Source organism: Myodes glareolus, chromosome 9 (assembly GCF_982192425.1).
Source record: "Myodes glareolus chromosome 9, mMyoGla1.1, whole genome shotgun sequence".
In the NCBI taxonomy this organism is placed as follows: Eukaryota; Metazoa; Chordata; class Mammalia; order Rodentia; family Cricetidae; genus Myodes; species Myodes glareolus.
Window position 1 is genome coordinate 95848584 of NC_142034.1, and position 25086 is coordinate 95873669.

At 49.5% G+C, this 25086-nt stretch overlaps 2 protein-coding genes across 5 annotated transcripts; one reads left to right on the forward strand and one right to left on the reverse strand.

Moving 5' to 3' along the window:
• Positions 1 to 680: 680 nt before the first annotated feature.
• Positions 681 to 4827, forward strand: Paqr4 (progestin and adipoQ receptor family member 4). Of its 2 annotated transcripts, none has more exons than XM_048436332.3 (3): positions 681 to 1203; positions 2692 to 2913; positions 3020 to 4827. In XM_048436332.3, exons 1-3 carry the CDS (start codon positions 1173 to 1175, stop codon positions 3451 to 3453), a joined length of 687 nt encoding a protein of 228 aa, XP_048292289.1. In that variant the 5' UTR covers positions 681 to 1172; the 3' UTR covers positions 3454 to 4827. The 2 variants fall into 2 exon arrangements, with proteins under 2 accessions (XP_048292289.1, XP_048292288.1); XM_048436331.3 differs by having other exon boundaries at positions 681 to 1199.
• Pkmyt1 (protein kinase, membrane associated tyrosine/threonine 1) lies at positions 4266 to 14492 on the reverse strand. 3 transcript variants are annotated; one of them, XM_085694689.2, is made up of 8 exons: positions 14253 to 14492; positions 8041 to 8528; positions 6779 to 7272; positions 5980 to 6086; positions 5676 to 5848; positions 5349 to 5500; positions 4594 to 4671; positions 4266 to 4504 (listed from the first exon to the last, which is right to left on the reverse strand). In XM_085694689.2, exons 2-8 carry the CDS (start codon positions 8389 to 8391, stop codon positions 4393 to 4395), a joined length of 1467 nt encoding a protein of 488 aa, XP_085550815.1. In that variant the 5' UTR covers positions 8392 to 8528; positions 14253 to 14492; the 3' UTR covers positions 4266 to 4392. The 3 variants fall into 3 exon arrangements, with proteins under 3 accessions (XP_085550815.1, XP_085550814.1, XP_048292286.1); XM_085694688.2 differs by lacking the exon at positions 14253 to 14492 and adding an exon at positions 13657 to 14220; XM_048436329.3 differs by lacking the exon at positions 14253 to 14492 and adding an exon at positions 8642 to 13495.
• Between the last annotated feature and the right edge of the window lie 10594 nt (positions 14493 to 25086).

Genomic DNA, 25086 nt, shown 5'->3' on the forward strand with positions numbered 1-25086 from the left:
TGGGTAGTTTTATGCGGAAGAAGTTCCTTTCTGGTACTCGCAAGAGTAGAGAGCCAACCCTTCTTCCCTGGCCTCCTGCCTTAACCGGTTCCTTGTCTGTATTGGACCCAGCCGAGGGTGTGCCTTGTGGGCGATAATAGGGAGAGAGCTGGGTGGAACCCAAGCTCTAAGAAGCCTGGCCGGAAGGGCTGGGCCTCTCCAAGGGCTTCAGGTGCGTCACACATCTTAGACGCTTGGGTACCTGGCCAATAGGGGCATACCTTAAAAGTGAGTACGCGCCAGCGTTGCTGGACTCCTCTGAAAGGGGCCTTAGCCAGCAGCACCTTGGACAGAGTCTGACTATGGGCTTAGGCCCTGGGTAGCCAGGCTGTGTACTCGAGGTGGATATCCAAAGGTGCGGCAACCTGGAGATCACTAAGAAAGCTGGGGTGTGAAATGTTGGTAGACGTCAGGTGCCAGGCCACTCCAGTAGAGGAGCCCAACCCAGAACATCGCGTCCCAAGCCAGGCACCCCATGCAAAGAAGGCTGGAACCACACATGTTAAAAAGAGAAGGCCGGGGCGGTCTCGGGGCGGTCTCGGGGCGGAGCATCCCCGCCCGCAGCGCCCATTGGTCCTTACAACGTGAACGTCAGGAATCCAGCGCGCGAAACATGGGCAGGGTGGCGGGGGCGAGGAGCCGGGGTGGAGCCTGGCGTCCCTTCCAGCGTCCGGCCGCGCCCGTCCTCAGGGCTGCGGCTAGAAGCCGGGCTGCCGTTGCGGCCAACGGGATCTCTCCCTGCGGTGCTCTGCCACGGTGGAACTGGACGCGCTGAGCTTTAGTAGCCGGGTCGCCAGCTTCCTTTCTCTTGCGGGGGCGTCGAGCTCACGCGTGCGCAGCGCGCGAGGGAAGAGGGCCGGGACCCCCGGCTTACCCTACGCTGGGCGACCGGACAGTCCGGAGGTGAATTGGGATGAGCTTCCCAGCTCTGCGATTCCACTGAGGGAGAAGCCTGGGAGCAGAGGGTCGCTGGCCCGCCGCAGTGCGTGAGGCCATGGCGTTCCTGTCCGGGCCTCGCCTGCTGGACTGGGCTAGCTCGCCACCGCACCTGCAGTTCAATAAGTTCGTACTGACTGGCTACCGGCCGGCCAGCAGCGGCTCGGGCTGCCTGCGCAGCCTCTTCTACCTGCACAATGAGCTGGGCAACATCTACACACACGGTAGGTGAGCGGCTATCTCATGCTTTATGCTTCCCGCACTCGCGGCCGCCTTGTCTGCGAACGCAGCAGCCCCCCGAGTCCAAATCCTAGGCTGCCCCTTCCCTGGTTGGGCCGGGCGCCGCGGTGACAAAGCTGCCATTGTCCCAAGCTTCGTTGCCAGCTTCTGCTTTTCCAACAGTGCCCCAGGGCAGGAGAGGGGAGCAGAGTGGGAGCCAGCTTAATCCCGCTGAGCTCTAGGGGTAAGGATCCTAATATCTCCTTGGTAATCCTGTGCCCTGGGCACCCTCCCCCTCTAGCGCTCGTCCTGAAGATGGGCGTTCACTGGCTAGGAGGAGTTAGAAAGAAGAAGACCGCCCCTGCCCGGCCCAAGCCCCTCCTCGTGGGGGCCTAATGTCCCTGACACCCTAGCAGTACCGTGGGGCTCCTCATGGTGGCCCGTCCGCCCCTCCCCCACCCCTCCGTGGCCCCTAGAGCTCTGCTGACACAGCCCTGGTCTGTCCTTGAGCCGCCCCAGCTGGGAGAGGGGACTAGAGCCAGCTAGGTTTAGCTTTGTGCTTTTCTCTAAAGGAGAGGGAGCACGTTATTGTTTTTGTCGCACCCCCACCAAGAGTGAGGCTGATGCCTGCATTTGTCCTCTGTTAGGGCAATGCCAACTGCCCGTGGGGAAGGGTGGGAATCTCCAAGAAAGGCCAGCACCAGAAGGAACAGAGCTCCTAAAACCACCCCAATAGAGATAGGATAAGCTTATTCCCGGTCCCTTCCTTTCGTTCTGGCCTTTCTTGGCCTTCCTTATTTATGTAAAACAAAAAGACCCAAAGCCTCCATCTGCCTGGACATTTGACAATGTTAAGTAACCCTGAGTCTGGTTTGTCCCTCCTGTCCTAATCAGAACTCAGGCTGAGTGAGGTCATGCTCTTCCGGGCTTCTGCAGACACTTTGGGACAGATCGGCAGACCTGGTCTGGCCTCCTGTGTGGCTTCAGCATCAGTCAGGACAGCTCAGGAGTTAGCCTACCCTGGTTCATCGTCCTCTATCCTTTTCCTGGTTGCCATGCTCAGCTGGGACAAGGCCACTCAGAACCGGTTTCCACACCTGCAAAGTAGGGTTCATTGTCTCTACTTCTAGACCTGCAGTGAGCCCTGACAGCAACACTTCTGAAAGTTTGGAGCCCACAGACCTACAGTGTTGAACTCTGTCTGTTTTCTCTGTCTTCCTTGTATTTTTGATAGGTTACTTTAAATTTTTTATATTTATATATTAACTTAGTATATGTGTGGGTAGGTGGGTGGACATCTGCCCAGGCATGTGGAGGCTAGAAGATAACCTGTGAGAACTGATTCTCTTCTACCATGTGGAGTCCAGGATCAAACTAAGATTGTCAGGCTTAGCAGCCTTTTCTATGAGCTATCTTCCTGGCCCCAGTTGATACCTTCTAGGTGTGCTTTTCCTTTATGCTGAGTGTGTCTGGTGGGTAACTCTTCTTTCCTTCTAGGGCTAGCCCTGCTGGGCTTCCTGGTGCTTGTGCCAATGACCATGCCCTGGAGTCAGTTGGGCAAGGATGGATGGCTGGGAGGTACACATTGTGTGGCCTGTCTGGTCCCCCCTGCAGCCTCTGTGCTGTATCACCTCTTCATGTGCCACCAAGGAGGCAGTCCTGTGTACACCCGGCTCCTTGCCCTGGATATGTGTGGAGTCTGCCTTGTCAACACTCTTGGTGAGCCAGGGCCCCAGGAAGGTGGAGGCAAGGGCTACTGGTGGAATCCCTGGGTAGGGAAGATCAGCTAGCTTGGACTGATATCCTTTCTCTGCTCTCTCTGCAGGGGCCCTGCCCATCATCCACTGCACTCTGGCTTGCAGACCCTGGCTTCGTCCAGCCGCCCTAATGGCTTACACTGCACTGTCAGGTGTGGCTGGCTGGAGAGCCCTCACTGCCCCCTCCACCAGTGCTCGGCTTCGAGCCTTTGGTTGGCAAGCCGGGGCCCGCCTACTGGTGTTTGGGGCCCGTGGTGTAGGACTGGGCTCAGGGGCTCCAGGCTCCCTGCCCTGCTACCTGCGCATGGATGCATTGGCATTACTTGGAGGGCTGGTGAATGTGGCACGTCTGCCAGAGCGTTGGGGGCCCGGTCGCTTTGACTACTGGGGCAACTCCCACCAGATCATGCACCTGCTCAGCGTGGGTTCCATTCTCCAGCTCCATGCTGGTGTTGTACCTGACCTGCTCTGGGCTGCCCACCATGCCTGTCCCCCAGACTGAGCTGTCTCTTAGCTGCCAAACCAGCCTGCTCACAGCTTCCTGAGACAAATAATCCCACCTTCCCTCCTTTGCTGGTCTGCAAAGGGCTGGTTCCCTGGAAGAAGCAGCACATGGGACTTCCTGTCTGGGAGACCACTCTTCATTCCTCCCTGTGGATTAATCTCTCCCTGCTAACTTTCCTCCAGGGCACTATTTTACTGTCAGCTAGAAGGAAATCGTTCTTTGAGCTTCAGTTTACCCTGTGTGAGAGTCTCTGAATTCACGTCCGACAGTCGAGTCTGGCCACTTTTCCACGCCTCCAGCCCGGAACCACTGCTCATATCTTGCCACTCCCACAAGATACTTCCTAGATTCTTGAACTAGCCTCTCTGCTCCTGCTTCCTGACCTCCATCTTTCTGCCCTGCATGCCAAACCTCTCAGCAGCCAGAATTTTACCGTTCCTGTCATTCCTGAAGTCAGGATGCAGGGCAGTGGGACCAGGCCCTTCTCTCAGGACCAAGTGGGCATTGGTCCTGCTTGTATCGTCTGACCAAGAGCCATGAGAGGAGTGGCTGCTTTCCCTAGGCAACAGGCACAGATGTGGAATGGTGACTTTGGATACAGGCCTCACTGGCCCAAGGACTCACCGTCAGTGCCATGGTCTGACTGATTGACCTGCCCACCAGAGACATGTCTGCTCAGGAAATCTCTATACAGTGCGTGGCTCCAGCCTGCTGGCCAAAGGCCACTCTATAGCAGAGTGTCGCCTCATAGCCAGATTATCCCAGAGGCCTAAGACCCTAGGCAATATCAATAAAGGGACAAGAAGTGCTATTGTAGCCACATGAGCAACCTTGGGTGTTCCCAAGATTCATCACTTTTTATTAATACAGAAGTTTTCGGAGGAGAGGTAGGAAAGAGGGTCAGAGATTTAAAAGCACCAAGGCTGGGCCTGTGACTCAGGCTGGGTCTAGTGAGTCCTCAAACAGGCTGAGGAGGTTCCGTGGCTCAAAGGTGGGGCAGGGACCTCTAGGAGGCTCTGAGTCCATGTCAGTTAGGTCTAGGGCATCCCTTTGGGGAGGAAAGAAAAAGAAATAAGACGTTAGGTCCCAAAGTCAACTGTTCCCAGCCCTAGGCCCCAGGCTTGCTCACCACCTCACCTTGGTTTGTACCTGCCTCGAGGGGTAGAGGTTCTTCTAGTGATCCGGGACAGGATGGTCTCTGGGGACAGTGAGGGACTACAAGAAAGGACAGGTCAGCAGGGTGTTAGAGTTGAGGAAGGTAGTACCAAGCCAGTTCTGATCCTACGTGGTTCCAGGTCCCTGCTTGGTGAAGCTAGAAGGCCATAATTGAAACAATAAACACATTGACAGCTGTCAAGTCTTCCTCTCTGACCATGTTCAGGGGTCATTTCTGTTCCTTTTCAGGTTCAACTGAGCTGGATGTCAAGTTTTGGTAAATGAAGCTTTTCTACCATTTTGCTATGTTACAAAGAAGAAGGGAGGGATCCTGAGAGTGTAAGCTGCTTTTTTGTAGCAGTTTCTTAATTACACCCTTCCCCTTGACTAGCAGACACCTGGGACAAAGGGATCCTCTCAGGACAGAGACTTACCAGGTTCTGGGAGGTATCCACCCGGGGGGTCGGGGGGACAGCTCTTTGTTCCTGAACAGGGGGAGCCTCTACAGAGGTCAGGACTGCAATCCTGTGCTAATAACTGGTATAAAGCTGTGCTGAATGTCACAGTTGCCCACACAAGCCATGAGCCACATCCACACAGCCAGTCTTTGTCCTCTGGGTGTGACAGAGGCCCATCCATCCTTCTTTTCACGGGGCCTGGGACGCCTTCCATGTAGCATTGACCACAGAGATGTACATAACACACCATCCACCCCCATTCCCTAGACTCTCACCCACCCTATGCTGTCATCCCAGCTGGAAAGGCTGCTGTCCAGGAGTGGGCTGCAAGGTGGAGAGCCAGGCGGTGTTGCCGGTGGGCCTGGAGGCTGCAGCCAACTGGCAGGATGAGCCAGACCATGCCAGAACCAGCATAGCAGAGTGATCAGTGCCTAAGGGGAAAGGGAGCCTCAGAAATCAAGCCTTGTGACAGCACTTGGAGGCTGAGGTAGGAAGATAATGAGTTCAAGGACATCCTCGTCTATACAGTAAGTTAAAAGGGAGACTAGGTAGGTCCCCTGGGCAAGGAACAGTTGGAGTATACCAGCAAGCACCATAGAGGCTTACCTGTAACAGGGCCCAACCTCGACTTAGGGCTTCTGCAGCCATATACCACAGAACATTCCAAGAACGTGGCTGCTTCAGCATGGGCAGGGCCAGCAGGGCCTCAGCTGTGGCTCGCAGATGGGGGTTAGGCTCCAACATCATGGTGAGGACAGAACGAAGCTCAGAAGACAGACCTGTTCATGAGGCAGAGCCATGCATGTCAGGAGTCAGGGTACTGACTTCAGCCCAGTGGGGTCCCTACTACTAGCCACCCCTTGCCAGAGAAGCTGATAGTAGTTGGCACATTTCCTGAGCCCCCACTCACCAGCAGTGAACTCAGGGGGCAAGTATCCCTGACGCAGCTGCTGCCAGCCCTCCCCACTATGGGGTAGTTCCATGTTGCAGGCCACTTCCAAGATTGTGAGACCCAGACTAGGAAGGTCAGGACATGAAGAAAAAGACAGGCAAAGTCAGCTTTGTGAGAGATCTCAGTCCTATGCAGCACCTTGGTAAGAAAAGGCTGCTCTTTTCTCCCATAAACCACGAACTTAGTGTAAAAGGGGTGAGGAGCTTTGAGGAGGCCTCTAGAGGGTCAGTGAGCAGCAGTCAAGATGGAGACCTTGCTGTGAGGCAGAGACCACCCACTTAAGCAGTTAGCATGTTGCAGTGGAGGTCCATCAGAACCCCACTGGTATGTAAATTAGTTTCTATGATTATTAGGGTTATACCATCGTTCTGTAGAAATAACCAGACTACAACTGAGGCAGGGTAGTAGTAGCCAGTGTGGACTCAGAACCCTGGGCCTGGGTATAGTTTTAGATGCTAACTGTGGACTTGACAAGGCCCTCAATCTCACTGCACCCTACTCTTCCAATGCTGCAGCATCCCCACAGAGCTGCTAGCCAAGGAGACGGCTAGCCTACAGTGTAAAGGCCCCTAGAGGGTTTGTTGCTTACTCTGGTGACCCTCAGCTAGTGGGCAGGGGCAACACCTCCTAGGCCTGAATGCCTTCCTATCCTAGTACCGTGAAAGAGCTCCTCTGTTGGCAGTCCCCCTTTCTGCTGATCAGTCCCCAATAAGGGCCTCATACAGTCTTTCATGACATCTCCACATCCCGGCCTTACCTGAACACATCTGCGGCTGTCCCGTAGGAGCCCTGCAGCAGTTCTGGGGCCATGTAACGAGGGTCTCCCTCCTGGGCCTCACCAGCGCCAGTTGAACCCAGATCCACCAGAAGTCCAAAGTCACCCAGCTTGCAGCGGCCCCGGGGCCCCAAGAAGATGTTGGCAGGCTTGACATCAAGGTGAACTAGACCTTGACTATGTAGATGATCCAGAGCCAGAAGAGTGTCCCGCAAGTAGCCCCAAACCTGGGCTTCTGGCAGGCTGGCCCCCCAGGCTTCACAGTGTTGCTGCAGGCTTGGCCCACAGAGCTCCGTCTGTAGGTATAAGATGCCGCCCTCCTCCCAGGCCTGTTCCAGTCTCACACAGTGTGGGTGCTGCCCCACCTTCTCATGGCCTCCTACCTCAGCCAGCTTGCGAGTTCGGTCTTTGGGGCCTCGGAATGGAGACAAGGAGCGTTTAACAGCATAGAGTCGGCCATCTTCCTTGGAGCGCACCTGGAAGGGAGGTATTGCCCAGAGGTAGGATGGGGGAAGTCAGAGAATGCTGTGAAGACTTCACTATGTGTATTCCCGGGGGGAATACACATCAGTCTTGGACCTCCGCATGCAATGATAAGGAACTAGATATATGTTCACTGCAGTAGAATGGACTGGAGACGCAACAACAGAGGAGATGGGGCAAACTATGCCGTCTGGCCAGGGTCCAGTACTAAGAGAAAAATGTAGTCCCAAAACAACAGGTCAGTATGCTCTGTTGTGCCCAAGCTTTCCTCTGGTGAGGATAGGTGATCCAAGGGCCTGTGCTACTTGTACTTTAAATTAAGATTGCCTTCAAATAGTGTTTCTGTAAAGGAAAGCTACTGTTTTAGAAGACAAATAATTGGAAAATTAATACCATATTCAAGAAAACAAAATTATAATGGGAAAGGGTACAGTTTTTGAGCCTGCTAGCCTAGGGAAAAAGGTTGGCATTGGTTCAGTCAGTTCCGGGTCAGACAGAACCAGTCATGATCTCAGCACACCATCTCCAAGCAGAGAGGTGGCAGCAGGGAACTGCTGCAGGCTGTGCCAGGACCTAGACAAGGGGCCAGTGCATGTTAGGCAGCTCTTTGAGGTGTCTGGCCTGGGAGTGGAGAATGGGAGGTGGCTGTAAGCCCTAGAGAGGCAAGCTATCAAAGAATAAAAGGCAGCAGGATACCTAGGACACTATCCCACCCATGCAGAGGCTTCCCAGAGAAGCCTGGGAAACCACCCTTCATTTACCTTGAAGACCTCTCCATAGGAGCCATGACCTAGGCGGCTAAGCCTCTGGAAGTTCTGCTGAAAGAAGGACTCTGGCCGGCTTGGGTCATACCCAGGACTCTGAAGGGTCTCTGAGGTCTCACTCAGGAATGACACCCTCCGGGGCTGGGGCTGGTGCCAGCCTGGGGTCCGAGGAGGGAAGAGACGGCTGATAGGAATGCTGCCCTTGGCAGGGGGCCGAGGTGGAAGGCTCCGGCTCAGGCCCCCAGGTCTTTTGAGGGAGAAACCAGGTTCTGCATGTCGGAAATAGGCTGGAACTGGGATGGGGGTACCACTTAGGGGCGGTGGGGTACCCTCAGTGGGCATGGACATGGCCAATACTATAGGATCAGAGCACAGAGCAATGTGTCCACTCAAACAGTGCTTGATTCTGTGGCCCACAAGAGAGCCACTTCTTTGCCACACACACGTTCTACTTTGCACATGAAGGTCGTGTGGACCACAAGTACCTGCAGAAAAGAAGAACAGCCATCACACACCTGCACACTGTGCTATCTCTAGCTTGGAGGTGACATAAATAAGAAGTCAGAACCATGAGCCTGTATCTCCAAAGGCCTCATACCCAGCAGGGGATAGTATAAGCCAGCAGCTCTGGAGGTGCCCATTCAGCCTTCTTTCTGCAGCCTCTCCCAAGGCCCTGAGACAGAAAAACCATGCCGTCTCTCATCACCAACTCCACAGTAAAAACAGCTTCTGAGTTCCAAAACTTGACTCTCTTCTAGAATACGCATATACAATGAGGAGACTTGTGACCTTTCCCCCAGAAACAGGTACAACAGATGAAAACTATACAACCATCTTAATCTTTGGATATGTTACTAAAGATAGAAAATGAAAGAGTTGAAGAAAATCTAGCAAATCTTGGTGAGAACATGGAGAAAGAGTAGAACCTGCAAGTCTCCAGTGCTGTGGGCACATGTCCAGTGAGGCTCTTGCTGCCACAGCTCCCTGTCAAAGCTAGTGTCTGCCTAGAAGAGCAGGTTCTCCGCATTCCTCATCTCCCACCCACTCCACAGTGCACAGGCTGGATTTCTGTTGCGTGACAGACTAACCAGGGGCTTTCTTCTCGCCTGTCCTACTGACAGATGAAATGGAGGTTCTACTTCAGGCCTAGCAGGCTGAGAAGCATATGGTCCAAGCTCCAGCACATTCATAGGAAGAGGCAAGCAGAAAATGCCAGAGACCGCCGTCCTGTCCCAGTACCCTGCTTTTTAGGCAGCAGGGCCAGCCAGGAGGAAGTGCACCATTGTCCACAGCACAGCTTAGAGAAATTACCCAGGGTTGAGGTAGGCTGTAAGATAGAGCCCTAAGGCTGTCCCTAAGAAATCTTGACTTTGAAACAGGGTGAAGTTCATACCTGACAATGCTGTCAAAAAAGTAAGGAGTAGGGGAGTGTATGGAGCTAGACACAGTCAGTGTCACCTAGAATCCCCGTACTTGGGAGGCAGAGGCAAGAATAAGGAGTTCAAGGCTATCCTTGGCTGCATATAGAATTCAAGGCCAACATGAGTTACATAAGACCCTTGCTCCCGCTCCCAAAAAAAAGGGACCTAAAAGATGACTCAGCGGGTAAAAGTGCTTGCCTTGCAAGTCTGACAACCTCAGTACAAGCCCCAGAATCTACATAAAGGTGGAAGAAGAGAACACTTACACAAAGTTGTCCTCTGACCACCACATATGTGCCACAGCACACTCCCCCCAACCATAATTTTTTAGTTAATGAGAATTTTATGTCTTAGTTCCTGGGGTTGGGCATGGTGGTGTATCCCTGTAATTCTAGCCTAGGGGGACTGAGGCAAGAGGTTCACAAATGTGAGGCCAGCCTGGGCCACATATTCAGATCTTGTCTCAAAATGAAGGAAGAAGGAGATAGAGTTAAGAGGATTGACTGCTCTTCCAGAGTACTTGAGTTTGATTCTCAGCACCCACATGGCTGCCTGTAACTTCACTTCCAGGGGAATCTGACACCTTCTTTTGGCATTTCCCACATATAGAACAGATATAGATTTAGATAAAACAATACATATAAAATAAATAAACCCATACACATAAATCTCAAAAAAATTATTAAAAAAAAAACTAGGAAGAAATACTTGGCTTGATGGTATATGCCTTTAACCCCAGAACTCAGGAGGCAGATCTCTGTGAGTTTGAGACCAACCTAGTCTACACAGAGAGCTAGATCCACGACAGGACAGTCATATATATACATATATATATACATATGAGTTCTACCAAAACCAAAACAATACATGTTTTGGGAGCATAAATGCCCTTGTACTCAGAAATAGCACCAAGAATGTTAAACATACAGGGTTGTCCTACCAAAGAAAAAGATGTAGAACTTCTGCTTAGAAGGTTGGTACAGGAGGTAGCTAATAGCCTAGGTGACCCCTGTGCTATCTATGCAGCCAGACCATACCTGGCTACCCCAAGCTCCCACAACCAGAACCAGAGATGGCTAACAGCCCAGATGATGACCTCTATGTATCTGTATGATGGGATGGAGACCAAATCTTCCTCTAGGCTTTGAGATAATATAAGTAGTCTATCTCTAGAACTGAGAAGAGTTCTGATCTAATTATGCTTTTTTGTACACAGGGATTGTTACAGCAGGAAACTTTTCCTCAAACTGTGCTGTACTTTACTACGCCTACAATAAACTTCCCAGTGTCAGATTCTAGAAGTTTGAACCAGTACCGGCTACTGAGTCATGGTGAACTGGATTTCCTTCTTGCCCCTCACAGATCAACCCTTTGCATGTCCTGGTGGTTGCAGAGGCCTGCTAACACAGCATATACAAATAACCAAAGGCCTAAATAAAAGGAAAAACATGTTCATGGTAACAGTCTTAAAGTTGTGGACTAGGGTATAGTTCATGGTACAGTGTTTGCCTAAAGCACTATACCTCCAGAGGCCTTCACCTCAGCCTTTGGTCTGCAGATTAGGAACAATCCCTGATAGAAACCCAGCTAGCTTCCTTATGGAAAACAACGAGCATGCCGGCAGGTAGCGAACACCTTTAATCCCGGCACTCTGGGAGGCAGAGGCAGAGGCAGAGGCAGAGGCAGGAGGATCTCGAGTCTGGAAGACAGCCTTAAAAGGGATAATTCTATAATTCATGTGGATGTTCAGACCTCCTCCCCAAAGTCAAACTATCGTATAAGACTAAATTTGAAGCAGGCGATGATGGTGCACACCTTTAATTCCAGCACTTGGGAAGCACAGGCAGGTGGACCTCTGTGAGTTCAAGGTCAGAGCCCAGCCTGGTCTACAGAGTGAGTTCCAGGACAGGCTACAAAGCAACACAGAGAAACCCTGTCTCGAAAAATCAAAAGAAGAAAAAGAAGAAGAAAAAAAAAAGATTATTGGAAGACTTACATTTCCAGATTTTCAAAATTTCTTCAAATCCACAGTAATTAAAACAGTTTGTTCACAAAAAGATGAAGGGGACAGAACTAAGGTTTCTGAATTTATGGTTTAATCATTTTTTCTTTGAAGCTGTGGTGCACACCTTTAACCCCAGCACTCATGAGGCTGAGACAGGAGGATCTCTGTGAGTTTGAAGCCAGCCTGGTCTACATAGCAAATTCCAGGACAGCCAGGGCTACATAGAATGACCTTGTCTCGATTTTTTTTTTTTTACTTTGTCTTGTTTTGTGTTTTGCTTTTTTACTTTCCTCAAGACAGGGAATCATGATTTAGTCCAAGCTAGCTTTAAGCAGCTTCCTACCTCAGTCTCCAGAGAGCTGGAATCATTTATTTTCAAAAAGAGCATCAAGCCAGGAGGTGGTGGTGGTGCACATCTTTAATCCCAGCACTCAGGAGGCAGAGGCAGGCAGATCTCTGTGAGTTTGAGACCAGCCTGGTCTACAGAGTGAGTTCCAGGACAACCAGGGCTACATAGAGAAACCCTGTCTCAAAAAAACAAAAAAGAAAAAAGAGCACCAAACAATTCAAAAGGAAAGAAGTCTTTTCAACAAATAATAGACAACTGAGTAGATTCATGAAAAAGAAATTTCGGAAAAAAAAATTTTGACTTCATCTAATCTTACTTAGTGTGTGTATTTATAATTTCATTTTGTTTTGAGAAAAGTCTATTTAGTCCAGACTGACCTTGAACTTGTAGCAATCCTCCTGCCTCAGCCTTCCAAGTGCTGAAATTAGACATGAGTCACAACAGCTGACGTTCTCTGACAGAAATATTAGTTCTTGATCTTGGAAAAGACATCACAGTCTCACTAGTGGTCTTACACATATATGCTTTCTTACGATGCTTTTTTAAAAGTGATTATTCATTTATGGTACTAGGGATTAAACCAAAGGCCTAACACATGTTAGGCAAGCATTCTACCAGAGCTACTCCTCACATCTGTGCTTTCTAAATATGAGACCATATTAGCTTTCTAAATCTGAGATTTATTTTTGTTTGTTTTTTAAGACAGGGTCTCTAGTTTAAGCTGCCTTCAAACTTGCTGTGCAGCCAAGGATAAACGAGTTTTCCTGCCACCATCTCCAGAGTGCTAGGATCATAGACATGTACAACTACATCCAATTTAGATAGTGCTGGGTATCAACTCAGGCATCATTTATGTTAGGTAAATGCTATACCAACAGAGTTATTAATATAACCTCAGGCCCTAAATCTGGGATATTTTGAATTATGAAGAGCACCTGGCATCAGGAGTTTGTGGACTCACAATTCTGCACTACAAAAAGCTGAAGGATTTAAGACTGGTGTCTGGCATAAATGCTAACTGTTATCATAACTGGTGATTTAGATAGTAGCTGAAATGACTCACAGTGGTACCATGGGGGTCAGCAACTGTGTGTCTGTTGGGGCAGAGGGGGGCATCAGGTTGCTACAATGTTGTAATTGAAACAAAAGCAAATTAAAAGCAAAAGAAAGAGTCCATTCTAGGGGAAATCACATGTATCAAAATTTGCCACAGCTAGCTGAGGGTGGTGGCTAGATCAAATCACTTGGAGAATGGTTAGCCTAGTGAAGTAAGGGACTTAAAATTAAGAGACTTGGCTGGAAGACTCTCTTGTTAAGGCTCTATTTACTTCAAGAATCCCATCCCAGAGATGGCTAGTGGTTAGTGATAGAGTACCAGCCTAGCACAATCAGGGCCCTGTATTTGGTTTCCACCCCACAAAAAAGGGGTCTTCTTGGAGGAACCATACTGTCAGGCTCCATGATCATGCTGGTTAAATATAGTCTTGAAGGGAGGGGACGATGCCTCAGAAGCTAAGAGTTCTTGCTTCCCTTCCAGAGGACCCAGGTTTGATTCCTAGTGGCTCACAAGCATCTGTAACTCCAGTTCCGGGAATCTGACAGGCACGAACATGGTGCACAGACACACATGCAGGCAAAATACCCATACATACATACATACATACATACATACATACATACATATATATATAAACCAATAGAAATACTTTTTTAGAAGAAGGAGGAGAAGAAGAAGAAGAAGAAGAAGAAGAAGAAGAAGAAGAAGAAGAAGAAGAAGAAGAAGAAGAAGAAGAAGAAGAAATACAGTCTCCATGCCTAGCATCAGGGAACCCCATCACCTTCTTCTGTCTTCAGCCAAGAAGAGCGGCACCTCTCAATGTCATTTATGTTTTAACACCTCTGGCCTGGTCAAACAGCCTTTATGGGTGAGAAGGGCTTGTAGCGGAGTCCTGGCTGAGTCCGGAGTGGCCCTGGTTCCCTGGTCAGCCAGGGCGACTTCCGCGTGTCCTCACTGGTGGACACACCAGTGACCACCGTCTAGCGCTAGACTGTGAGCTCCTTCCGGGCAGGGCTGCTGCAGTATTCGCTCCGTGGGCCAAGGACTGCGTGGACCGGCTGTCACCCGGAAGGGGCTCTTCCCAGAGGGTAAAGAGAAGCAGTGCAGGGAAAGAGGCTCCCAGTGGGGAGGGTCGGGCAGTCACCCAGCGCCATCTGCGGGAGTAGGCGGGGCGTGGGCGACAGCGCTGACCGGAATCGCCCTAGGACCAGGCGGCCCGTGACGGGCAGGGAAGGGTGGGGCTGCTGCAGAGGGGCGACCGGCCACTGAGGGAAGAGGCCGGGGGCCGTCTCGGGGCGCAGCGCGGCGGGAGCGCGGGGCAGAGCGCCTGGCGGAAGAGCGGCGCGGCCCGGAGCCCTCACCCGGGTGTGGGCTCACCTGGGGAGGCTGGGCGGGGCGCGGCGCAGCAGCGAGGTCCCAGGTTCCGGGTCGGCGGGGGCCGCTGAGGGCTTCACAGAGGCCAGGCAGGTCGGGGTCGGGCAGCGGCTCCTCTGGACACCGGGACGAAGCACTCTCTCAGAAGGGGAACGGCCCGTGAACGCGCGCGGAGCCAGCTCGCGCCAAAAATTCCAAACCGGCCTCGAGGCCCCGCCCAGGCCCTCCTGTGGCCCGCCCCAGCCCGGCGCAGCCCTTCAGACCCCGGCATTGGTTCCGCCTCGGGTCCTGCGTGCGCACTGAGGCCTCCCCGCCCCCGGAGCATGGCCGAGCGCTCTCACTGCGCAGGCGTAGCTCTTCTGGGCCACTTGGTGAAAGAGAAGCTGAATTTTTAGTCCCGGACGCCAGGTGGGAGCCTCCCTCAGGATTCCCAGGACTTTTGTCGGCGTCCAGACTTTGGTTCCCACGCTTCTCTGAGCTGTCTTAATTCTCGCGAACTAAAAGGAGCAGGCAGGGCCCTCAGAAAGTCCAGTGTCCCGCTACACATAATTTTGTACACATTTGAAAGCCGATCCTCATCACACCAGGATAACGATGGGGAGCGCCTCCAAGACCTTCTCCTCTGCATTAGCGTCTCTGAGAGCCAGGGCATCCTGTGACTTAGACTAGTCCTTGTTGAGGACCCCAGGCAGGTCCCTCTCCAACTGTTTAGGGCTACTTTTTGTCAGGCCTTTTTTCAGGACAGACCCCATCCCCTTCCAACTGTCAATTTCTCAACGTTTAATTCATCATGATTGGAACAGACAAAGAGAGCAACAACAAGAACCCAGTGCAATGGTAATTGCCTACACCTCAAGCACAGAGGCAGCTGAGGCAAAAAGAACATGTAAACTCAGAAACTGGAAGCTAGGTGAGCACTATAATAAGACCCCTGTCTCAAAATCAATCAACCAATCAAACAAATAAACAAAGTTTAGGCACTATAGTGATGTAGAACTGTAATCCCAGTCCTGGGCATCTGGGGAGAATGAGACAGGAGGATCTCTGAGTTTGAGCCCTCTCTGGTCTATATCAGAAGTTCCAGGCTAGCCAGGGCTACATAGTGAGACCCTGTCTCAAAGGAGGGGCGGGTGCTAGGTGGTGGTGGTGGCACGTACCTTTAATCCCAGTACTCTAGAGGCATAGATAGGCAGATCTCTTAGAGTTTGAGGCTACAAAGGGAGTTTCAGGACAGGTTCCAAAGCTACAGAGAAACGCTGTCTCAAAAAACAAACAAACAAAAAGGGGGGGGGGAGTGCAGTTTCAGCAACTTGAACCTTGTCTTATAAAGGAAGTGGGGAGGGAGTGAAATTGCTGAGCTGACTGCTCAGCGCAGACTTCCTGCCTAGCGTGTGTGGAACCCTGGGTTCAACCCTAGCATCACAGAGACACACACGAACTTTCCCTGGCAGCAGCACACTTCAGTGAACACCTCACGCTGCAGAGAGAGCTGCACAACACACACAGTAAGTACGAATTAGTAGACGGTAGGTAGCCGTGTCCGGAATAAAGCTGCAGGGCTGCTCCGCCAGTCTCCACCACATGCGTGAAATGAGCAGCTCCTCCCTCCTTGAAGAAATGAGCACGAGCTGAGGGGGAAAAAAAAAAAAAAAAAAAGAACAGAAACCGCTAAGCGAAAGTTTGTTTTGGAAAGTGAAAGTCTACACGAAGTATCAGCAGAGGACCCACCTGGGAACGGTTGGTTTAACACTTTTTATGGGTTAGATGTTAGATGTTAGAGCCTCTAAGAGCCGCTAGTGCAGTGGTTCTCAACCTGTGGGTCACGACCCTTACGGGGCACCTAAGGACCCTTTCACAGAGGTTACCTAGGACCATCGGAAAACACATTTTCATTCCAATTCATAAGAGTAGCAAAATTACAGTCATGAAGCAACAGCAAAAATAATTTTATGGTTGGGGTCACCACAACATGAGGACCTATAAAGGGTCACAGTGTTAGGAAGATTGAGAATCATTGCTCTAGTGGAAGAATCTTCTCTCACCTTGATACGAAATCAAACACAGATTACATCAGTCAAGATCATAAATAACTGCTGTTTAAGTCAGGAGTCAGGGGCCCCCTATCCACACTTTGGTAGCATAGACAGAGGCATGTTTTCAAAGGGATCAAAACCAGGACTCTCAGCTGGATGTGGTGGTGCATGCCTTTAATCCCAGCATTCAGAGGCAGAGACAAGCCAATCTCTCAGAGTTCGGGGCCAGCCTGGTTTACATGGCAAGTTTCAGGCCAGCCAAGACTAAATTAAATATGGAGACCTTGTCTCAACAACAACAACAAATGAAACAAAACACCAGGACTCTTGCGCTGGAAGCCTCCAAACCGCGGTCAGGTGCCGGATTCCACAAGCTCCACCCTCCACATCCAGAAGAGATCTCCGCGCCCCCCCCCCAACATCGCAGTGTGAGGCTTAATTACAGCAGTACCACAGAGTTGTACACACCTCCCTGAGTAAGACTCCCTCACCCAGATGGATCCCAAAGGGAATGAAATGATAAGAACGGGAAGAGAAAATGATCGACTCGAGTGGAATCGTGGGCACTTGTGAGAACCGGCTGCGCTGTTTTAGCTGCATAGCGTTTGCGTATTTGTTAAACTGTATATTTCTGTCTTGTGTGTGCTTCTCTGTGTCTATCGTATTACACAGTTGAAGAAATTCCGATAATTGACAGGTGGGCGGGAGAAGAGGTTAACAGAGGTCAGCTTTGCCCATTCGTGAGTGCCTGGGTAATGTCTGGGAAGGTGTCCCAAAGGCAGCCCAGGGAAATCGGAAGCTCAGATGTGACCTCAAGAGTTGCCGACACGCGGTGGAAGAGGCAGCTGAGGAGCGGCAGCCCCACAGCTGCTGGGACAGGAGGTGTCTGCCCACAGGCGCCTGGCTGTGTCTCCAGCTGTCCTCCCAAATTCCCACCCTCACAGGTGCTGCTGGCGGTCAGACAACTGTCAGGGAATCGTTTGATACAGACTGCCATTTTAGGTAACGTGTGTCCTGGGCATGAGTCCTGCACTTCCAACATCCCAGCTATCTATCTCCTTGTCCTTGCTTCCTGTTATAACCTCTCTGTTGCTCTTCTGTCCCCTTCAGGCCAAGGTGCTCATCCGCCCAGACTAGGGCTCTGGCAGAGTTCTTTGAACTCTCAACTCTGTGTTCTTAGACTACCCAGATGGAGCTGAGTGTAGAAGAGAGGGGTCTGTACGTCTTGAGCAGGCATCAAGTTGGCCCAAAGATCCAGGCTGGCTGGTATTTTCCACAGTCTTGTGCCAGCTCTCAGGCAGCCTGGCACTGGCCGAGCAGGCTGTCAGAGTGTACCTCCCATGTAGCCCCTTGGAATCTCTCCTCTTACCTCCCTGGCGCCCTACAAAGGAGTCCTGTGTGTCTGTATGTCTGGCTCTGCTCAGGGGGCCCCTCAGCTGACCCAGCTCTGAAGCTTACTGATATAACTGGGCCTGGGCCTGCTCAGAGGCATTGGATGAGGACTCAGAGTTGCGGAGACTGCAGGGGCAGGGACAGCAAGGGAGAGAACTCAAAACTCTGGGGGCTACTTGGGATCAGATTTTAGCCCGATTTAGGAGTCGTACCATTTGGGTCATGTACCTTTTCCATGTTGCCTCTGTTTCCCTACTTATAAAACAAGAAGTCCCAACAGCCCTGGCCCAAGTGGCTCTTACTGTCATCATTTTGAAAGAAAGTACCCAGATTCAGAAAGGTCAGATGAGTGCCCTAGGTCTGGCCAGCTCTTCACCAATTGATACTCAATTGGTCTCTGTGAAGATGAGGGTACCAGTGCCCATGGCCTTGGGACAAAGCAGACAACGTTCTCTCTGGACTCTTAGAGAGTGATTGGGACCAGATCACTCCTGCATCCTTCCCAGTGACTAGTGGAAGATCCAATCATTCAAACAGGATGGAAGGGGGCATGCTGGGTGCTGCTGTACTGAAGTGCTGGGCTAGGGGGCCCTGCAATCGGCAGAGGAGCTTTGCACAAAAGGTGGGTCTTTTGGGGAAAGCCAAGAGATACCACAGGGCTGGTCATATGCACGCCTATAGGGAGGAACCCAGGGTGGGAAGAGATATCAATGGGGTGTAGCCCTGAATGTAGGGGAGTCAAGAGTGGAATGAGCTGTAGAGCTAGCTTGGTGCAGGGGCTGGCCCAGCGTGAAGGGTGTTGGGTGCTAATCTGCTGACTGTTGAACTGGGATTGAAAGTGTGGTGTGTTATGGGATTCCCTTCTGGTTGCTGTGAATACCACTGGTGAATAAAGAAACTGCCTTGGCCTGTTGATAGGGCAGGACTTAGGTAGGTGGGGAAAACTAAACTGAATGCTGAGAGAAAGAAGGGTGGAGTCAGGAGAAGCCACGGAGCCGCAACCAGAGACAGATGTGCTGAAGCCTTGCTGGTAGGTCACAACCTCGTGGTGATACACAGATGAATAGAAATGGGTTAAATTAAGATGCAAGAGCTATCCAATAAGCAGCTAGAGCTGAGAGATGATGATGCAATGATCCTATGCCATCCTACCACACCACATGTTGGCACCACATACAGAGAAGGAAGACAGGTTGCTGTTCCTGCTGTTCTAGAATTTCTGCTGTTTAGCCAGCCAGGACGCCTGATGTGAAAGGGCACTATGAGTGACTAATCAAATACCTGCCTGTGAAATTTCACAGCTTTTCTTTCTTTTTGATTATTATTTTTAAAATCCTTTTCCCAGCACCCTGGATTCAGAGGTGTGCTGATCTCTGAGTTCAATGCCAACCAAAAAAAAAAAAAGATTTATTTTATTTATTATGTATACAATGTTTTGTCTGCCTGTTTGCCTGCAGACCAGAAGAGGGCATCAGATCTGTAAGATGGTTGTCAGCCACCATGTGGTTGCTGGGTATTGAACTCAGGACCTCTGGAAGAACAATCAGTGCTCTTAACCTCTGAGCCATCTCACCAGCCCCCCCCCCCAACCTGGTCTTAATAATGAGTTTCAGGACAGGATATAAAGAAACCCTGTCTCCAAAAACATAAATTAATAAATAAAACAAGGAAGTCTGTTTAAAAAAGAATAAAACAAAAATAAAACCCTTCTCCAGTTGGTGGACATGATGATACACACTTCAAATCTCAGTGCTTGGGAATCAGAGTCGGGTGGGTCTCAGTGAGTTAACAACCAGCGCGCTCGGCAGCAAGTTCATGGCACACAAACACTGTCTAAAACAAATAAAAGAACTGGTGACAAACTTTAAGCAAATACTACTTAAATTACCATTAAGGACAGTTTAAGGAAAACATCAGTTCATCCGATGTTCTAATATCAAATAGTCTGTATTGACTGATTTCAAGTCTCTTAATTTGAAGTGTGTGATGATATAATATTGCAACCCAGTACAGGTGGGTTTCAAAAGCTATTTATAAAACTCAGGACAATTTAACTGTTAATATATCACAGGAAAGGAGACAGGAATGTGTCTTGCCTGCCATGTGGTGCTCACCCCTGGCTATCACACACATGTGCTTCCTTAGTCTTTACTCTAAACTCTGTGAAACTCACCTTTCTTGCTCTTGTGGCCCTAAACAGTTACAGGCTCACATCCTGTGTTCCAGAACCAGTCAAGACAGTATGGTGTCTTTTCATCTTCCCTTTATTCCAGTAAATGCACAGGTAGTGGAAAAGAAAGGCTTTGAGGATTCAGGGTTAAGAAGAGCATATGTGCCGGGTGGTGGTGGCACACGCCTTTAATCCCAGCACTTGGGAGGCAGAGGCAGGTGAATCTCTGTGAGTTCGAGACAAGCCTGGTCTACAAGAGCTAATTTCAGGACAGACTCCAAAGCTACAGAGAAACCCTGTCTCGAAGAAAAAGAAGCCAGGGTTCTGGTCCCAAACCTTCAGGACCATGGGTGAGTGATTCAGAACGGACCTCATGCTGACTGTCAGGGACAAGTTTGTATTGATGAAAATTTTTCTACCTTCTACCTTGCTTACTAGGAAGATTTTGCTCCCTGGTTTCCTTAATCTGGGTCTGGGTGGGAAGGAGCGAGGCATTAGAGACTGTCAGGACCATTTAAAGACCACCTTGTTCTTCTTGATCCAAACTCCAGCTGTATAAGGCCCATGTCTTGCTCTTCACCTGACTCCTCTAAGTAACACCCAGCTAATTTCCATCCTACTATTCCAAAAGCAGAACTTACCAGCTAGGTACACTGCCTCAGACTTGACAAGAACAAATTTTTTTCTTAGATTGAAAATAGATTAAACATGAATCTATTTAAATGGTTTGTTTTAAAACATGGTTTCAGATGGAAGAGGAACACTCATCTTATAAATGAACAGAAAAAAAAAATAGTTGAATCTGGTCCTTTACATTGAATTTGGCACTCCAATATGTGTTAACGCATTTTGAATCATAACTTTTTAGTTTTTTTTTAACCTTTCAGTTAACATGAAATGGTTTAGTCAGTGTTAAGCTTATTCTTTGGGCAATTTCCAGTGAAGTTTTAAATATCACACCCGATACACATGCTAGTGTGCCCCCTCCAGCCTTAAACCACTCTGTAAGTCAGCTCTGGGAGAGTATTCATGATGCATCATCTCAGGGGGGAACACAAATAACATGGAGTTGTTTGTCCTGCTTCAGTTCCTTAACGCCTGTGCTCAAGACACTGAAGCTGCACCAGTGTTCTCTGTGGCATTCTTAAGAGTGAGAGCTGGCGAATGTGGGAGCTTTTCTTGGGGTGGGAAGGCTGCACTTCCCTGGCTGTAGAGATGTGGGTATTTGAGAGTCTGTCTCAAATGTAGATTAACAGCCAAAGGAAGACCTCACTGCTTCCAGCTGAAGGTGCAATGTCCCACACAGAACAGGCCCATCAGTTACCGTTCTGTTTGCTCCATACTGCTTTCCTCACGTTAGAAAATGTCCACGAGCTCTTAGGTTAAAGGGTTTGTTAGAATCAGGGATTCGCTGTGGTCACATCATTTGTTTTAGAGCTCATTGCTAACGAGCAGTGTCCGTTGTTTTCTCTCTGGTGTCACAGAACAAGGATAAGGAAGCTTCCCGTTGCATTACAGCGATGTGTACTAAGTGGAAAACTTGGCCATGGGTAGTTTTGCAGCTCAACTTATAGAACAGTCCAAAGAGACTTTGCAAAACATGATGACAGGCAGGGACTTTTTTCTATGTGTTTCAATACCTACATACCTACTGAACAAAACAGTAGGTAGACATTTCCTAAAGTTGAAGCAAAAGCTTCATAGCGTCTTGGTTACTTTATCTTTTTTAATGCTTTACATTTGATACAACTATTAAAGATAAATTTTAAAATAACTTTTCAGTAATATATTAATTAACTTGTATATAATTAATATATATATTAAATAATATATATTTTAATATCTATGTAAAAAGTGACCGTGGAAGACTGAATTTCTCATATGTGATATGTTTAATGTAGGACCTCATTGTTAAGGCACAAGTTATTTCAAAAGAGTTACTCTAAAACTACTCAGATTATTCCCCTCCCCCCAAAAAAAAGGAAAGGAAAGAAAAAATGCAATAAGAGGAATGATTTGGGGGCTTTATTTTTTATTTTAAAAGAAAATCGACTTATTTACCACAAGCTATTTTTCCCTCACTGGTGATAAGGTTTGTACAGACTGGTTTGGTAAATGCTCAATGTTAGTTAGGTTTTCTAGATATTTAGAGATATATTTCAATTAAATTAAATTAAAAGGTTCTTCAAACCTTTCAAAGACCTACATAATATGGCATTTAAATGTTTTAAGAAGTTAGGACTTTTCATGACAATGAGACACATCTGCTCCTGGCAGCACCAATCTACTTAAAGAGGAAGATGGGCATCAAAGAGGCTCCTTATGGAGTTGGTTAGTCATTTGGGCAATAAACTGCTCTTGCCTGAACTGCTTGATGAACTGGACATGAAGGACCACAGAGAAGTGACTGCTGAACTTGCCTAAAGGTGAGACAAGCTTTTGGGGTTCCTGCTTCATGAAAGAGTCTGCCAGACATTCTGCAGGACACAGAAGAAAGTGACTGACAAACTGCCAATATAGGTGGAACTGTCTTTGAAATTTCCTGTTTCATGGAAATGTCTGCTGGATACTATGGGCCTGTAGGCTGAAGATGGATGCCCCAACAGTACAGAAGAACTTTGGGTGACTGTCCAGGTAGCAAGATGTCTCTGTCAATTCTAGAATTTTGGAAGTTGCTTACAATGCACTTCCTGTTAATTTAGGTAATAGTATATCCTTTTGGAGTCTTTGATGGAGTTGAAAAATTTATAGTTAGAGTTGTAGTTTTCCTTAGTTATGATAAAAAAATAAAGTAGATATAAATATTGTAACTGTAATTCTTTCTTTTAATATATCTAATTTACTATGTTAAAGTTAAAACTTTCCTTTTTATTTAAACGGAAAAGGGAACGTGATGTGGGATTCCCCTCTGTATGCTGTGAATACCATTGGTAACTAAAGAAACTGCCTTGGCCTGTTGATAGGGCAGAACTTAGGTAGGTGGGGAAAACTAAACTGAATGCTGAGAGAAAGAAGGGCAGACATAGGAGAAGCCATGGAGCTGCCAGAGACAGATGTGCTGAAACTTTACTGGTAGGCCATGACCTCATGGTGATACAAAGATTAATAGAAATGGGTTAAATTAAGATGTAAGAGTTAGCTGATAAGAAGCTAGAACTAATGGGCCAAGCAGTGATTTAATTAATACAATTTCTGTGTGATTATTTCGGTTCTGGTCGGGCAGGATAAACAAGTGGCCTCCCTGCAACAGCGGTGGGCTCTGAGGCCTCATGTCAAGAAGCCCCCATTGTCTTTTCCTTGCTGCTCTCAAGACCTCCAGACCTTCACCCTTTCTAGAAACCACCCTTGGCAAAGTGGCCTCCTCAGGCAGCACCTCCAGGAGGGCCTGGCTAGGTTTGGGAAGAGTCAACAGAAAGACAAGATACGGGGTTTTCTGGCTTGAGTACAGGGGCTAGGGGCTGTGAATGCCATCCTCAGCCAGCTCAGTGGGGTCCACAGATTCACTCTAGGAGGAGTGGGGGCACTTATTGGCCAGATCTCACCCTGGCTGGCCTCTCTTAAATACCCCCTACCAGGCCCCCTGCATCAAGCCCAGCTCCAGGTTCATGTGCCAGGCCCTAGGAATGAAAGGTGCTCTAAGCCTTCAGGCACCTCTGCACAGCCTACCCCACCCATCCTAAGCAGTAGATCCTGATGTCAATGCAGAAAAAGAAGAACAAGACAGCAGAAAACAGAGTAATCTGTCCCTATGTCCAGTTGTCCCTCATGAAATGAGGAGGGGCAGAGGATGCCCCTGTAGCAAGTCAATCCTCAGTCATGGACAAAGATCTGTTTCTAGTGATCCCCAGCTGGATCAGACAGGACCATAACTTGTCTCCTCCGTGAAGACTGATACACTGTTGCATCCCCCGTTTGCCTTTCTAGCAACAGTTACCACTTTCCCAGAGCTCTGTGCCAGCCATGCGCAGATCTCTGGCCCTGCTTCCTCCTTTTCCACAGCTGTGTTTGGGCTGAGTCTACAGTGCCAGTCTGCTCCTCCCCAGCAGCTGGGGGGACATCTGAACCCTTCAGGCCTGATGCCAGGACCAGAGTCACTGACTGGGGTGGAGGAGCCCCAGGGAGGCCTATCCCAGCTGTCAGCACCAATGATGGATGAGGGAATACATTTTAGCGAGGCCCAGAGGACCAGGCGCCTGTTCTACTCCAGGGGGAACCCCTGGTCTGGACTCCTGGGGTCTGCAAACAGAGCCTCTACCTCTCACAGTTGGGGGTCCCGTGTAAAGGAACCTCCCAGTAAAGCTGTTTAAAGGCAGAAGGGTGCTGAGTCCTCCCACTCCCAGACATCATGGGCATCTGGGTCTTTCCTATCACCCACTTACTGCTGTGCCTGACTTCTGAGAGCCTACAAGGCGGTGAGGGTGGGCTTCTGGGGAGGATCCCGGCAGCGGGGACTGGGACGGAGAACATGGGTTGGATGCCTGGGTTCCCCGAGGTGGAGATGGGGTGCAGTTGGTAGAGTGTTAACAGTGCAACCAGAAAGTTCAAGATCATTCATAGTTATGTGGCTACACAGCAAATTTGAGGCTAGTCTGGGATACATAAGCTCCCATAAAAAGAAGCTTGAGTTCTGGAGTAATCAGGGGGCAGGGGGCATTGGGGCTAGGGGTGCCTAGGCAGGCAGAACATTCAGATGAAGAGGGTTTTCGGGGCATTAAAGGTAGATCGGGGTCTTGCCTCCTTTCCGTTTCTGAGATCCCAGCCCTGAATAACACCCTTTCCTTCCTTAGGACTGCCCCGACTCCCTCCCAACCTGGGGAAAGGTAAGTAGTCCTCTGGGCACTGTTTGACCACAGGGACCTTCGGAGCTTTCTAGGACCTCCCTTAGATGTCCCCCAGCTCTGGAACTGCAGACATGGAGGACAGAAGAACATGGAGTCTCCTCCCAACTAGTGACATTAGCAATGTGTGCTTGACAGTGGGACGCTCAGACACTTATCCAATTGGAGGAGTTGGGAGTTTTGCCCCTGAGAACATGGGGCCACTAGAAGAGGGGCCTGGAGCCTGTCTGGAATGGAGAGCAGGCTGTGACAAAAGGGAGGGAGGAGGTTCTGGTGGCAGAAAAGGCAGAGTGCTAAGGTGGGGCCCAGCAGTGACCAGTGACCTAAAGCAGAGGTACTTCAGGCTTGGGAGGTGAGACTGAGGGTCATGAAGAGGCCTCAGGGTAGGAGGACAAATCCCTGAG

Excerpts from the sequence above, each read along its gene's own strand:
- Paqr4 (XM_048436331.3), top strand. The coding sequence starts at position 1,034 with ATGGCGTTCCTGTCCGGGCCTCGCCTGCTGGACTGGGCTAGCTCGCCA. Across the intron at positions 1,200-2,691 it reads GGGCAACATCTACACACACG|GGCTAGCCCTGCTGGGCTTC; the intron begins GTAGGTGAGCGG and ends CTTTCCTTCTAG. Across the intron at positions 2,914-3,019 it reads CTGCCTTGTCAACACTCTTG|GGGCCCTGCCCATCATCCAC; the intron begins GTGAGCCAGGGC and ends CTCTCTCTGCAG.
- Pkmyt1 (XM_048436329.3), bottom strand. The coding sequence starts at position 8,684 with ATGGGCACCTCCAGAGCTGCTGGCTTATACTATCCCCTGCTGG. Across the intron at positions 8,529-8,641 it reads CTTATACTATCCCCTGCTGG|GTACTTGTGGTCCACACGAC; the intron begins GTATGAGGCCTT and ends TCTTTTCTGCAG. Across the intron at positions 7,273-8,040 it reads CCTATGGAGAGGTCTTCAAG|GTGCGCTCCAAGGAAGATGG; the intron begins GTAAATGAAGGG and ends CCTCCCTTCCAG.